This window comes from Pocillopora damicornis, chromosome 7 (genome assembly GCF_964200805.1).
Source record: "Pocillopora damicornis chromosome 7, jaPocDami1.2, whole genome shotgun sequence".
Classification (NCBI taxonomy): Eukaryota; Metazoa; Cnidaria; class Anthozoa; order Scleractinia; family Pocilloporidae; genus Pocillopora; species Pocillopora damicornis.
Window position 1 is genome coordinate 16,165,244 of NC_142676.1, and position 15,290 is coordinate 16,180,533.

At 37.2% G+C, this 15,290-nt stretch overlaps 1 protein-coding gene across 4 annotated transcripts; it reads right to left on the bottom strand.

The window, feature by feature from the left end:
* Positions 1-96: 96 nt before the first annotated feature.
* On the bottom strand, positions 97-6,899 carry LOC149042826 (uncharacterized). Of its 4 annotated transcripts, none has more exons than XM_089212030.1 (11): positions 6,353-6,899; positions 3,913-3,980; positions 3,434-3,466; positions 3,117-3,158; positions 2,949-2,978; positions 2,619-2,654; positions 2,435-2,467; positions 1,988-2,029; positions 1,795-1,821; positions 1,339-1,614; positions 97-829 (listed from the first exon to the last, which is right to left on the bottom strand). In XM_089212030.1, exons 1-11 carry the CDS (start codon positions 6,726-6,728, stop codon positions 659-661), a joined length of 1,134 nt encoding a protein of 377 aa, XP_089068156.1. In that variant the 5' UTR covers positions 6,729-6,899; the 3' UTR covers positions 97-658. The 4 variants fall into 4 exon arrangements, with proteins under 4 accessions (XP_089068156.1, XP_089068157.1, XP_089068159.1 ...); XM_089212031.1 differs by having other exon boundaries at positions 2,949-2,975; positions 6,353-6,858; XM_089212033.1 differs by lacking the exon at positions 1,795-1,821 and having other exon boundaries at positions 2,949-2,975; positions 6,353-6,858.
* Positions 6,900-15,290: the final 8,391 nt, after the last annotated feature.

Sequence of the window (15,290 nt, forward strand, 5' to 3'; positions counted from 1 at the left end):
TGCGGGATTTTTGTATGCGGCAAATGCAACCAGCCAAATCTAGAGGCAAAAGTTGCTGTTTACCTTTGATCCTGTAATATGACGATTAAAATACTATTTCTTCATTTCAGTACAAAATCTATTTATTTCAGTTACAGATAAACAAAACACACACTCTCTTGGAATCAATCTTAGAGAGGAGGACTGGCGTGAATATATAAAATCACGGTTAAGCGGTTAACGTCGCAAAAACTTCTATCAAAATTAAATTATTTTTACTGTTTGTGAAAAATTCATCGGCTCGTCTTGTAAAATGTCGGTTTCCAATAAAACTTATGAAAAGTTCTTGAATATGTGTTCGTTAAATGAAAGAAAATGACTGCACTTTTAACTCTGTTACCTTCCCTAATGCCGAAAGGCTAAGTCTGAAATAAGCCATGATCAATATCCGTAACAATATGATCTGATGCAATCCTTAGTTGCCTTTTACTCTTAAGGGGCACATTTGGAAAGAAGTAACTTACTAACGACAAAAAATATGACGTAGTCAGGGTAGTTTTTAATATTACAGCACTCATGTTAAACTACCTAAATTGTTCTTCATCTCGTTTCTGGTAAAACACTCTATTATTGTCTATACAAATGGCCCTGTTAAACAAACGACTAAACGTTTTTCTATTTAGGACTGACACTCCCAGTAGTGGATATAGCAAAACATAGTTGATTCTCCAGTTGCTAGGCCAAATTTGCAAGAACACTTGTAGGTTCTCTTTCCACCTGAGATGGTGCTTGATAAAATAGCAACTTTTGCGTCATTTGTACCACAGTTTACACCAATAAATGTCGTGTTCTGCCAAAAAAAGAAAATAATGATGACGATATTGATCAATGACGTCAAGAGTTGGAAAAGCAGAAGACTAAAGCATTTCTTTCCTGTTTGTGAATAGATCAATGTACATTTTCTCTCTCACAACATAAATTTTATGTTTTGAGAAAGCCGACGACAAAAGTTCGCTAAAGAGGTTATTTCTTCATGGTCCCTTCTCCCTTACAATCTATGGCGTTCAAATTTTATGCCTCGCGAAACTTAAACGATTTTGAAATTGACAAAAAGAGCAATGACAACTTAAATATCTTTGAATTTGGTGGTACAAGAAGTGACTGTAAAATATTAGTTTCTGGAATTTTCCCAGAAAGCCTGGTCAGTCTAGTCACGGTGATATAGTCATAGTATGTGACTATGAAGAAACTCTACAAGAATAGTTGTGTTGTAGGATTCCGGAATGTTCGAGAAAACGTCATATTCTAGACAAGGACAAATTCTTCTGTACCCATCACAGAGCTAATCCGGTAACTTACGTTTAACTCTATCACCTGCACTTCTTGCCTAGCGGCCACGCCTACTGGCGTTCCAGCGCTGGAGTTAGTATTGTAAATACAGGAACTGGCCCCAGGTCCAGGTGGGCCGCGGGTGCCATTGTACCCAGTTGGTCCACGAAGGCCCTGTAGACCAGGTAATCCAGGCGGTCCTGCAAGGCCCTGAGTACCATTATATCCTGGAGGTCCGGCAGGTCCGGCTGGTCCGGCAAGTCTAATATCACTCTTAGAATTGTTGAATCTCAGTGGCCATGTGATCTAAGAGAAACAAGATATCCTGTTTTGACATGAAGAACGATACTTTTTTGGGCAAAAAAACGAAATTTTCCGAGAAGAGGAAGTAAATATTTCACTGATACCAAGGAGCACTCGAGAGGAGGAGTGGTGGAAGGCTTGTGCTGGAATCATTCGTGTATTTATGTCCAGAATCTAACTTACTGTCACATTTTCCAGCTTCTTTTCCACCTGCCAAAGAGATAACAACTGTTATTAAACCATAAAGCTGTTATGATAGGGTCGTAATTCTAGAACCAAACACACGAATAGTTGCATTCTGATATCGCCGTCAAAAGCTCTAAGAAACAGTAATGCAAGAAGACGAATATACAGACGAGGAAGAGGAAAAAATTACCTTTGTAACGTTTTTCTCCAGATTCTCTAAACCTTTTGAAACCTGCCACAATAATGAATAAAAAAGTTCACAAAATGAGATTTTGTTGTCGTAAGATTACACTATTTGATTTTGTCGAAATAAGAATGCACTATTTGATTCAAGTGAGTTTAATTTGGCGTGTACACGTACCACAAGAAGCGTAAGAAATTCAAGAAATGTCTCTGTGTTGATTTGTAACCTTTCATATGAGAAACGGACGTTTGTAGTGAGTATAAAAAGTTAGAAATACATAATTAAATGTCTAAATCTACTAAATGTTTAATAACTGATGCAAATAACGGCCGCAATATCTATGAATTATCAAAATAAATATGGAACTCAACAAAGAAATCAATTAAGAAATATCAAAGAATATAATTCAAAAATATATTTTTGAATTTTTATGGATGATCAGAGTAAACTTACTTTGTTTTCAACATTCAACAACTCCATTTTAATCTGCCATGAAAAAGAAAAAAAACTCTTGAACAACAGACTTATAACTGGATGTGTCGTTATTCGAATGTCAACCACACACAGAGTTTCTTTACTGATAACGCTGCCTCAAGACCCCCATTTACTTCAAAGAAACAGAAATTCACTAACCCACCTCGGCAACTTCCTTCTCCAGAATTTTCTTTAAAACCTGACAAAACAGCGAATAGAAATATGTTCTTGACCAATTATTGATTTAAAATGTAAGACGGAAAGTGATGAAAGGAAAAAAGCAAGGAATAATATGGGAGTCAATCGAAGAACGGAAAATAATTTTGGATAGGCACGAGCAGGAAAAAAGGGACACATTTTCCGAGAAGAGGAAGTAAAGAATTCACTGATACCGAGGAGCGCTCGTGAAGAGGGGTAGCGTAGGCTTGTGCTGGAGGCATTTGTAAATGAAATTCCTGAACTGTTATTTAAGTAAGTTAAGAGGGTAACCTACTGTCGCATTTTCCAGTTTCTTTTCCACCTGCTGAAGAGATAAGAACTGTTATTAACCATAAAGCTGTAATGATATGGTCGTGATTCTAGAAGCAAATAGACGAATAGTTGCATTCTGATATCGCCGTCCACAACTCTAAGAAACAGATGCAAGAAAAAAAAAACTTACCTTTGTGATGATTTTCTTCAGATTCTCTAAACCTTTGGAAAACTGTCACAATAATGAATAAAAAAGTTTACATAAAGAGATTGCGTCGTGAAGTGAGTTCAATTTGGCGTGTACACGCACTACAAGAAATGTAAGAAATTCAAGAAATGGATCTGCGTTATTTAATGTTTAATAAATGTTTCAAATAACGGCCATAAGATTAATGAATCATTAAAAATTAACACATAACTCAATAAGGAAATCAGTTGATAAATATAAAACGAGATAATTTCAAATATATGTTTTTGAATTGTCATGGATATTCAGAGTGAACTTACTTTGTCTTCGACATTCAACAACTCCTTTTTAATCTGCCATGAAAAAGAGAAAAACATTTGAGTAGCATAGACTTTATAACTGTGTCGTTATTCGAATGCCAAGCACACAAATAGTTTCTTTACTGATAACGTTGCCCTTAGACCCCCATTTACCTCAAAAGAATTAACTAACACTGAAAATTATTTTGAATAGACGAGAGCAGAAAAAAGGACTCATTTTCCCTTCGTTCATCAACAGTCAATTTACCAGGCAGCTTTCTGTAGCAATTTATATTTGAGCCCGCAGAACCCAACTTAAGCTGAAATGGCATGATAAGAATCTTGGTTGATGTTCTGTAGCAGATTGTATTGATTATAGAATATCAAAATTCCCACAACTCGAGGTTTTGTTTTAGTTTCCAGCAGAAGTGGATGTATCTCGTGATGAGATTTACATCGTTGAATTTTTTCCCTAATATAACGCAGAATTTTTTACCTACCAAAGATTCTCTCAGAGCCGAGAGGTTCCTTTTCAAGTCTTCTAGATTCTTCTTAAGTTCTAATATTTCTTCATGAATCGATGAAAGAAAAACATTGATAAATGAATGGATGCATAAATACATAGCTGACGATTTAAATAATGATAATGATTATACTAATAATAATAATAATGATTATAATAATAATAATGATGATGATTATAATAATAATAATAATAATAATAATAATAATAATTGTAAAGTCTATCCCGTTGTATTATGTGGGTAAAGCCTGTTTTGTACCTGTTTACATTTTAATGAACACATTAAGGCGTCTGAAAATATACCTCCTAAAAGGAGAGAAGTCGTTATGTTTTACTGAGCCGTTGCTCTTCGGAGGAATAAAATAAACAATGAGAAACACAAGGAAATCCTCGGTAAATGATACTTTGTTTGAGAAAAATCGAAAGGTATTTGAACTGCGACTCTTCTCCTAGGACTCCATGGAGGATCCTATCAGGAACAGTAAGGTCACGGGAGCTCGATCGGGCAGAAACTGTGCACATATTTTCAGAAGTGCATTTGTACATACACATCGTCGCAGAAGAAACGGTTCAATTACGAAATTATTTTAAACGCTGATTCATTCTCGTCGATCACAACAAATAAGTAATTTAAGTATTAAATCATTTTACGTAACACGATAATATTATGCTCAAGCAAACAATTTCAATCTCATGTTGCCTCTAGGTGGCTCTTTAGAATTACCAAGCTAAGAAAAAAGCCAAAAGTAGACGAAATACATAAAAAAGTAAAAAAAAGTAAAATTGAGAAGGTTTTGTGAATTTTTTTTGTCCGACACAACCTTTTGCCATAAGATCTTTGCGCAAACACTAGGATCCGATTACTGGGAACTCATTCATTGGGGTGTAGAAATTAAAACTTGGACGTTCCTAATTAACTTCTTTGAGGCCCATTTTCACCTTTAATGCAACGCGCGCCGCGACCCAATTTCCTGTAACACGAAATTTCCAGATTGCTGAAAACCTTCTAAAATCTTCTTTCTCAAGAACCATCCTGGAAATACAGTCAATTGTTTTACGGTAAATACATTCGCCCTCCGGCGTCATTTTACAATCTCCTTAAAGTATTTTGAATCAGTTTTTCTGGTAGAATCCGACGAAAAATTTTAAGTGTCACGCTTGGATCACTGCGTACTCTGTGAACACGGTCGGCGAAAAGGACAGGAAACGATTTTTTCGAAATAATTGCTATGCAATGTTCAAAAACAAAACAAAAAAAAACGAATGATGAAAAATATAACCTGGCATAACTGTTAAAATTTATACTAATCATGACGGTGTCAGAGCGACTGCGATCATGCTGAGGTCTATCGCGGCTAGCTCATCACGGCGATCTTCGGTTATCGCAGTGGAGCAAGACTCAGGAACTAAATCGACTGCCCTTCGAGAAGAAAAATAAGAGCTTGCTCTGGTAAACTTTCCGATGCGTTGAGTGGAAGGCCACATCAGTCAGTGCAGCCGAGTTTTACGGCGCTGTCATTCCGAGTGATCCTCATGTCCCGGTGAATTCGGCTGTTGTTCATTCATAAAACACTCGCCTTGAACAGTTTGTTTTCTACTTGTCGTGCGAAATAACTTGCGTATTTTTGTGAGCCACGATTGGGCCGAATCTCACTGAACATTTCACTTTCAGATTCTGTTCTAGAAACTAAAAAACTTCAGGCAAAAGTGTTAAATGCCGAACTATTTTAGTTTGAAAACTATTACAGAATATGAACTTTGATGGTTTTTGAACTTTGATAGTTTGACATTTTTGACAGGTTTAGTCCTGTACAGCCAATCAGATTATTTCAATCATTCTAACAGGGATTCTGATTGGCTTATTGTAGCGTGCTATATGAGAGTATAGAGCATGGCGACGACACTGTTGTTCGCTTTGGAAATAAAGTTTGTATTGAAAATTGAAAGTAATTCTTGGGGAATTTAACGGATTCGTCATTATAAAACAAATAGAGAAGCCCTGACTGTGCTCTGTTCTCTATTGGTCTCGGAAAAACTGTGGATAAGCCATAAAAAGAGAACTCTTTTGCGATAGATTAAATATTTCGGTCTGAACGGGTAATACTGGATGCAGTTTCGCTATTATGATTGACCCTAGAGCTCAAGAATCGACCCAAAGAGAGAAGGATGATCGTATATTAAATTGGTGAGACTTCCCTGATCATCTTATACGTTAATGACATTTATTCGCTGTCAATAAACTGAGTCCAAGAAATACAAAAAAACGAACAAGGAAAAAATCTGAAAAACCCTGTTCATCGCACAAATTTTGAGGCCAGGGAAAGGGGGGGGAGGGGTGATTTTTGTGTAAATGAAGAGAAGGTATTCAAGGTATGAATTAAAATTTAGAATAAAACATCTTCTGAGTCAACAAATACCTGTTTCTCCAGAGCAGGTACATTGGGGTGAACCAATGTGGAGCACACCAAACAACATCAGCAAGGTGAGCCCAAGAGAAACTGCTGAGAGGAAACACATAGCCAGCAGAGCCACACGATACAATCTCTGACCTCGGCTGGTACCGCTCTTCTCGTCATCAGTTTGCAGCAAACCACTACCATTGCTCATATTCCTGATTGAAATACCTTTCAGTTGCTCTTGACCGTCAATGGTCGCTTTAGTTTTCTTTGTGGTAAGGAAGAGCTTTTCTTCTACTTCGGTAGGACGGTTTTCCTGAAGCTCTATTTCACAATTAGACGCCACAGGTGAGTTCGATCGTTGCCCAGGGGAAACGCTTCTGTTTGAAAAAGACATGTTCCTCTCCAGAGTCGTTCCTATAGACGTGTTATTCTTTGCCTTTCCTTTAGAGGTGCTAAATCAACAGTCAGTAAGACGTAGGCACCCGAAAAGAGAAATAGATATTTAGAGTCTGAGAAACTGCCACGTCATATGTAGTACCATTTCCATAGTAACGGACTTGTACATACACATACACATACTGTTCTCATTCTCCTCTCTAAATGGTTTATTATCCTAAAAAGTAATTATTAAATAATTCGCAGCTTAACATTAGAAAATGTGTCAGATAATGACGGAATTAACAGTTTAAGCACTACTATTATTGATATTTCAGAGAGGAATATGGCCTTTAGAAGAACAAAAAAATTGAAATTAAGAACTTTGTGCATATGAGTTAAGACAAAGAAATGATACGATCTGCATCGAAAGATATCAGCCAACTTTTTGGAAGTTTTCAAAATATTTTCTTCTATTGTTTAACTTAAGAAGCTTATTTGGCTTATTTCATCTTCTTATATAAAAAAAAAAACAAACAAAACAAAAAAACACAAAAAAACACACCAAAAAAATGTCCTCAGGTGCTTCCAAGGTCAATGAAACGTTATCCGTTGTATTCTACGTTGTTCACAATGAAGAGAAAAGCAAACGATAACCTTCTCGTATTTCCTTTTTTCGTCTTAAATAAAAGCAAGATACGAGCCTTCTGATAGTAAACAAATGTTTGATATCTGTCTTCTGGACATAATTTCGGTACAAAGGACGTGAACATTGTGATTCGATTAATCACTATCCTGTTCTTAATTATCGTAGAAAAACCGTTTAAACTTATATTTGGCAAAGTATTCATAAAAACACATTTAAGGTGATCAGTTTATGCCAACGCTATCTCGGGTATGAACCGTGATCTTGTAAATTAAACAAAGGCAAAAAAGGATGACTTGGATCAAGTCGTCATAAGTAGGAAAATGTTTCCGGTTGTTTACAGTCCCATCAGAAAAACCGATTGTTCGGCAGTTAAGACGAATGAGATGCATTCCCGAATAGGAATTTTCTTGGTACACGCCTTTTGCTTTTATACAAAAATTCTCAGGCAAGGGGTTCATGGGATGCGTGTTGGAAAAGTTGGGATCTAAGAGGGAGGGAATGGTCTTGAATTCTTGCCTTTGAAATGTTGCGAGGAGTCGATTTGATCGAGTACAGAACATGCTGTGAGGATTAATTATATCGAACGTTTTGACATGCTTAACGATTTTTTGTTTCCGTTTACTGAATGACATCAAACACAATAGTGGAGATTCAGACACAATATATTTCGCGGTTACACAAATATAACGTTCGCGTTCCGACTTGTTACTTTGATATTAAAGGGAAATATTCCACCTTTTCCAAGGGAAATCTGTCAAAGGACTTCTGTCTAGATTATTCAAAAATGGTCTATAAATCGAATTAAATCAAAGTTAATTAGTCTGGAAATAGGTTTCAAGCTCCTAAGTGCCTTGAACTGGTTGAGTAAGAATTTCCATCGCAAAATAATTATTCTGAAGATGAAACAAAGGACTATCCCTTTAGAAGTCCGCCATCGACGTAAAATTTTCCAGTTAAAAGCTTCAAAAACGTGGCTGTTATTTACATTCCAACTGAATTTTTGGATTATCGACGTAAAAGCTAAATACCGTTTATTATCAAGGGTATATAAATAAGAATATAAGCCGGCCATCATTCAATTGGTGAGTTAATCGCGTTGCCTTGTTTGGAATCCACACTCTACACACTGAAACAAAGGTAATTGATTCTTACCTGTTAATCCTATTGTAATTACCTCTTCTTTTATTAACACTAAATGTCTCACGGCGCATCAGTTCTATTCGCCCTTAACCTTACTCTAAAAAATGAGCGTGATGGAAAATTGCATAATGAACTAAAAATTTGATCAGTTCCAAATCCTTGCAGGTGTAATTTTCCGCACATCTTGTGGAAATGTTCTATCTTTGTTTTCTTTCAGCCCTCATCAATTAACAATATTGGTTCGAACTGATGCTCGTTTCTAATACTGTCATGTACGTTTACGGACGATGCCCAATTAGTTATCTTTTAACTGAAATCTGCCGTGCTTACCACCATATAAGTGTTAAAGAAATAGCGTGCTTCAAAAATACTTTTCTCTACTCAATACAATTGCACAGTTAATGATATGGATAGCCGTAACGCATCAACCACGCGAAAAATAATGAATCAGCCAGCCAGTAATACTGTAGGACCTCAGACTACTTTGTTACATGTACCTCCAGCCCTCACTGCTCCATCATACATTCTGATATATATTTCATGATCTTTGATACATTATGTAGACTTGCGTATTTGATATGAATTACTCCATTTCATTCGTGATTAACATATATAGGTATGGTTCATACCAACCCGGTCTATTAAATTTTAGGTTTGTATCAGACGGGAATTTCAGGCGTGAGGAATTTGTGACATTGACACAGTTTCGTGGAGTCTCGTTGAAAATGAGTCACATTCACTCCAAAAAGAAGAGAAGAGAACCCGGTTGTCTTGTCATACTGTTAGCGGGTGTCTGGGTTGAAATTAGCTTCAGAGCGTACCAAGCTTAGCGAACGAAACTGATGACTTGAGACCAGACTTTTTCAGTCTTCTGTAATTTCTTTTCTTTGAATCAATTCTGCAAGCAGCAAATTCACTTCTCTCACTTCTTTTCATCCACTTTGACTTCTATTGAATCTTGCTCGCACTAGGAAACGGTAATCGAACTTCTCTCTCTAACTGATCCACTGACTGTGAACTGTATCGAACACACTAATTTATATACTCACTGTCGATAGGCATGAGTCGGCACGCAGTAGGCGAACTGACCTTGAAATATTTTAAAAACATTGTGGTCAGAACAATAACTTGTAAACCTTCACAAGAATGTGACAAATAACAAACAACGTATTTAAAGCTTCCGATCACACAGTCAGTCGTTGACTGCCAAAACAAAAACAAGACCATCAGCGTAGGCCTAAGGTGAGCTTATTAGACAATCTGAGCACTTCCACTAACGGAGGTTAGAAACGAGAGAAACATTAAGGAAACCCGGCAACGCCATAGCTAAAACTGGAAAACACTTTGGTCTTTGAGTTCAAGTCTTGGTTATAACTACCGCTAAATCAAAATCTCTGAAATCATACCAAACTCATTGACTACCTGACAACAGTAGGTCTAGACTGATATAATTAAACTTCCGTTTAAGCAAATTTTGCTTCAACTCAAAGTCCTAACCCGGGTATAAGTAAAACACAAACAGTGCGCTGGCAGTTAAAAGTTAAGGGGCGTTTCTCCTTTACTGTCGGTTGAATTTAGGAGTTTTAATCGCACGAATAATGATTTTCATTACAATCCTCTTGTTAAATCAGGAGAAATTTTGGTAGGAGATTGTTGAGGCCCAGTCTACCACTGTTTTCTTTTCCTTCTCATAACGAAACTGTTAGCAAAGGTACTGGGTTATCGATGGTACTGAATCTACTGACAGATATTTCGGGAATCTTACTCTAGACAAACAGCACGTGCAGAAAGCATGGTTAGAAGTTGGACTTACTCTTTCATTTATTTCTCATGCCTTGAACCTATAATACATGTATGGCCAATGATAAAAGATTCCCGTTAAAATTTCCAGGGAAATTAAATGATAGAGAATGGGAAACAATGTTTCCTTGTCTACTTTAACTTGATTTGTTGGGTATTTATTCTAGTTTTGCTTCGATCCTGACTACAATTTTTTTTTCCACTGGTGTATTGGGACAAAAGAAAAAAATTCTTAGACACAAGAGTACCCATTACATTACGAGCGATATCACCAAGTGGGACCAAATACATTATGAACAGTTTTGGGCCTAAGACTGACCCTTGGGGCACCCCAAAGTTTAACGCCTTAGAATCAGAGAGTATTCTGTCAATGGCGACCCTCCGCTTCCTTCCATCTAGGTAGGATTTGATCCAGTTAAGGCATATACCAGTAATTCCATAACGATGCGCTAGTCTTGCTAGTAGTATCTGATGGTCGATCGTATCGAAAGTCGCAGATAAATCCAATGATATAAACAGAACACACTCGTTACGATCGAGTGACAACGTGATGTCATTGTATATCTTGCACAATGCTGTCTCTGTAGAGTGGCTTGCTCGATAGGCAGATTGGATAGGTTCGTCGAGGTTGTTGGTACCTACATAATTGGTTATCTGCTTTGCTACGACTTTCTCAATCAGCTTTGACACATACGAGAGATTAGAAATAGGTCTGTAGTTCTTCAGACCTTCAGTATTCAAGTCAGGTGTCTTTAGTATACTGTAGGCGTAAGAATGGCCTCTTTGTAAGACGACGGCATAATGGATTTCAAAGAGTGACTCACGATATTAGTGATGATTGGTAGAAGTGACGGCAGGCAGGCCTTTAGCAGCCAGGAAGGAATAGGATCGAGGCTACAGCATTTGTTGTTAGACTTTTTTATGATTGACTCAATCTCTTTAATTCTTACAAGAGAAAAATCCGATAAACTATATGAGACAACAGGTGGTAGACTCGGTGGAGGCAGAAGGTGAAATATCAAGCGTGCTACGAATGTTAAATGTCTCTATCACTCCTATAAGTTTTATCCTTCAATACCATATGCTTCCACGAAGCAATTATCTTAAACCATGGCTCCAGGAGTCAAATTTAAAATTCTCTATAGGAAAGAATCCGTCGAACAAAAAAATCGAGATCAACTTCAATCTTACTGAGACAAGAGCAAGAATATACATATATATATATAAATATATATAACTAACTGCAGACAGTACTGTTTCGGCCTTCTGGGCCTCATCAGTGCAGTAGCTCTTTGGCATACAAAGCTTTGCTTTCATGTCCAAATTGAGCACTCTACTAGGATGAGTCATTGCTGCTAGCATTATGCATGCTCACTAGCTTTTCTAGTTTGAGCACTCTGGTATGGCTTAGATGATCCCACATATGTGAGATCACTTGAGGTGGCTATATAGTCTTTCCTCCATCCTAGCATCAGCACTGCACTGATGAGGCCCAGAAGGCCGAAACAGTACTGTCTGCAGTTAGATATAGCTCTTTGGCATACAAAGCTTTGCTTTCATGTCCAAATTGAGCACTCTACTAGGATGAGTCATTGCTGCTAGCATTATAAATATATATATATATATTTTTTTTTTTTTTTTTTTTCTACCACAGTTGGCAATAATGTCACAATCTCGTAGGCCAATTCCGTTTTCCTTAAGAGTGCAGACAACGCCGCTCGCGTCAACGTGTCACACAGTGGTCACGTACCGAAATAATCGTTTCACTTGAAGTCGATATTGTGGTAAAGAACAAATCGAAAGTGGTTTAGCACGGTCTGTTACGGGCTCACTCGGCTGCACCTCGTGAGTCCACAACGTTTTGATCCCTGTGATGACGAATAACGTTGTCGATATTGTACAGACCACAATAAACCAAAGTCCATTTTTTAACTGAATTCAATTACTGTTTCTATAAGAATGTAAACACTAGTTAAAGAAAGGAATTGGAGTTTCATATGGTTGTAGTAAAATACTGGTAGTAGCATATACAAAAATCTTTTCTCTTCAAAAAGAAATTATCGAAACGTTTAGAACGATCGATCTGCTGTAATAAGTCAGAGGACTATTAGGCAGAAGGGAGGGAGATCATGTATTATCCAAGTGTCACTTTCGTTTAAAAATAGTGCTTTGAATTACGTCAATACATCTACCCAAGATTCCCTAAGAGTTGAGAGGATCTTCTGCATTTCTTGCAGACCATCCGCAAGTTTACTTTTAGCAGCTTTCGTCTACGGCGTTGGCATAATTGAATAACAATAATAATAGGTAATATAGTGCATCGATAATGTAGTGATGATGATGATAATAAGCATGACGATGTTAATGATTATGATAATAACGATGATGAGAACAATAACGACTATAGCTAATTATGAAATTAGGAAGATAAGGAATATAATAGTCACAACCGTATTGCTTATTAAGTAGCATACTAAGGCCGTGACGAAATACTCGTTCTGTCCTGCAATGCTTCTGTTCACTCGGTGCCAACCAAATATGCAACAATGGCTTTTAAGAAATTAGAAACAGTAAAATTAGGCTAAAAACAATTTTTTTCATTAGATTTAAAACAAAAATAAAATAAAATAAAAAACCCAATAACTATTTTATTTTTTCTATTATTCATCAATTTGAAATTGAAGAATAAAAGAGAGAATAAAAATAGAATTCTACAGAATGTTGCTTCGCCAAGAAAATGACTGATCTGTGATTGTTACATCGAAAACTGTTGCTTTAAATCAATGTACAAAAAATGACCGAGCTGAAAGCTATTTTAGATCGGTCGAGGCATACTGTAAGATGTATAGATGATCCTTATATGCATGGTTGTCAAAGCTGTCCATAAGCCAGCTAACACTCGAATACTAAGAAAGTCGTTTCGACTCCATCTTGATTACAAGATTCTAAGAGTTTACATGGGACTTTGTGATCTAATATTAAAAAGAAAAACTCCTCCTCCTGTAGCCAGGGATAGCGACACAAGAGTCTGGCACATCAGGCGACAGCCGAGTTTCAGCAGTGCAAATAGCGCCTGCTGGTGAAGGTGGCAGTGACCGTCAGGACGGAGGCAAAAGAAATGAGAGAAAGCAACGAAAAGACAGCGAAATTTCATCGTGTGCCAATTTTTAAATGACGGCTGAACTCTCGCTTTAGGAGCTGCTTGGGGAGTTTCACTTCTAACAATGACATCGTCATGGATTTCAGCTTCATATCCTTGCTTGTGTTCCATCCACAGCAAGTGATGAGATATCTCAAAGTAAATGTTTGCCTGTCCAATCTGACTCCTGTTATTCATAATGTATGGAACAGCACGTAAAAGGATTGTTCACTTGAATTTCTCAAAACATAAATTAAAGGCTTGTGATCTCGCGACAGCCGGGAAAGATACTGCTATCGATTCTCAAATCTTTCTTTGTTTCTTATGTATATTTTTTTACAATGGTACGACGTAGGAGGTAAAATAACGCATCTCAATGAGATTTCTCTCCTCACGTTGAATTTTCCATGAGCCCGCGCCTCAACTTCGCCCGACCTCAAATTGGGGCATGGTCCTCAATCACAAAATTGGCTTTGTCCTGTCATACCTCTATATTGACATTATTCGGATCTTGCTTCATACTAATGCTTTTATCAGAGTATTGTTGATTTAAAGACAACATGAAGAGAAATGAAAGCCCGTTATCGTGAGGGTAATTGCATTAATATGTCTCGTTTTAAAAGTAATTCTGCGAGAATTTCAGGCAACACACTACCGGTTGTTTGTTTGATTGATTAAAAGGGCGCCCCCTAGTATGTTCACACAAGGGCAGTCTTGTTCACGATGAGATCTCCGCAAAAAAAATTTATCAAATTCTATCCCTTTCCGGTTAGATGTCTCAAAGACATCTGGTGAAAGGTTGCATGAACTATACTTTGACCAGCGTTAACCGCCGGTTTTAGCTAAGGAAGACCCGCAGACGAAGACCTTCATTTCTATTTATCTAACATGATTGTGACGAAGGCTATTTTTAGTAATTTGCGTGACTTACAACACCCTCTTGTTTTGTGTGACATACTTTCGAGTTGTCGGCATTATGTTTCATTCGGCCACGAGACACGTGTGTTACAAGTATAAAGAGAAGATAGTCTAAAGAGAGTCGCCAGTCTAAAGAGAAGATAGATGAAAGGATTGTAGAAATATTACAGTAACAGAACGGGGAAAGAGATATGTCATCTTGTTTATTTATATATATATATATATATATATATATATATATATATATATATATATATATATATATCGAAACGTGTACAATCCAAGGTGGTTTTGTTTCGCTTAGGATATTTGTGTTGTTTTGATTTATCTGTATACACGCCCCTAGGACATTTCGATAAGTGTATATCGAACCAAGTGCCTCTAAGAACCGTGTCTATTTATTGGATTCATCCTAGTGCTCACTATACCTGTCTGGTCAGCACAGGTTAGTTTAAAATACTAGATTGACATCCTTTCAGTCGATCCACTGACGTCAAAGCGCGCTATATTTCTTCCTCTGGTTGCCGTCTGCGTCTCAAACACCTTTCTACTTAGGTTCTCTCTTCTTTCCGCAACCCATAAGTGTTAATGCTCGGGTGGAGATGAAAAAAGGAGTTCCAAAAGTTTTGTAAACTAGACGCTCGAGGAGCGTTCACTCGGGCTTCCTATCGAGCGTTTTACTTGAACATTCACCACTGGATAGTTTGGTAATTAATTAATTGATTGGTAATTGAGTCTAAGCATGTCTCGCATACTGGGGCTCTTCATTCATTTAAGGGATCATCATTTTCTTCTTCATGCATGACTATTTGATTTATCATTTTCTCTTACATCATACTCCATTGCAGTATCACTGTCTGTTGTTACATTCTTTGATGTAGCTTGTTGATGTGTATCATTATCGTCTGCATCATTTTGTAAAGCTGTGAGGTTGC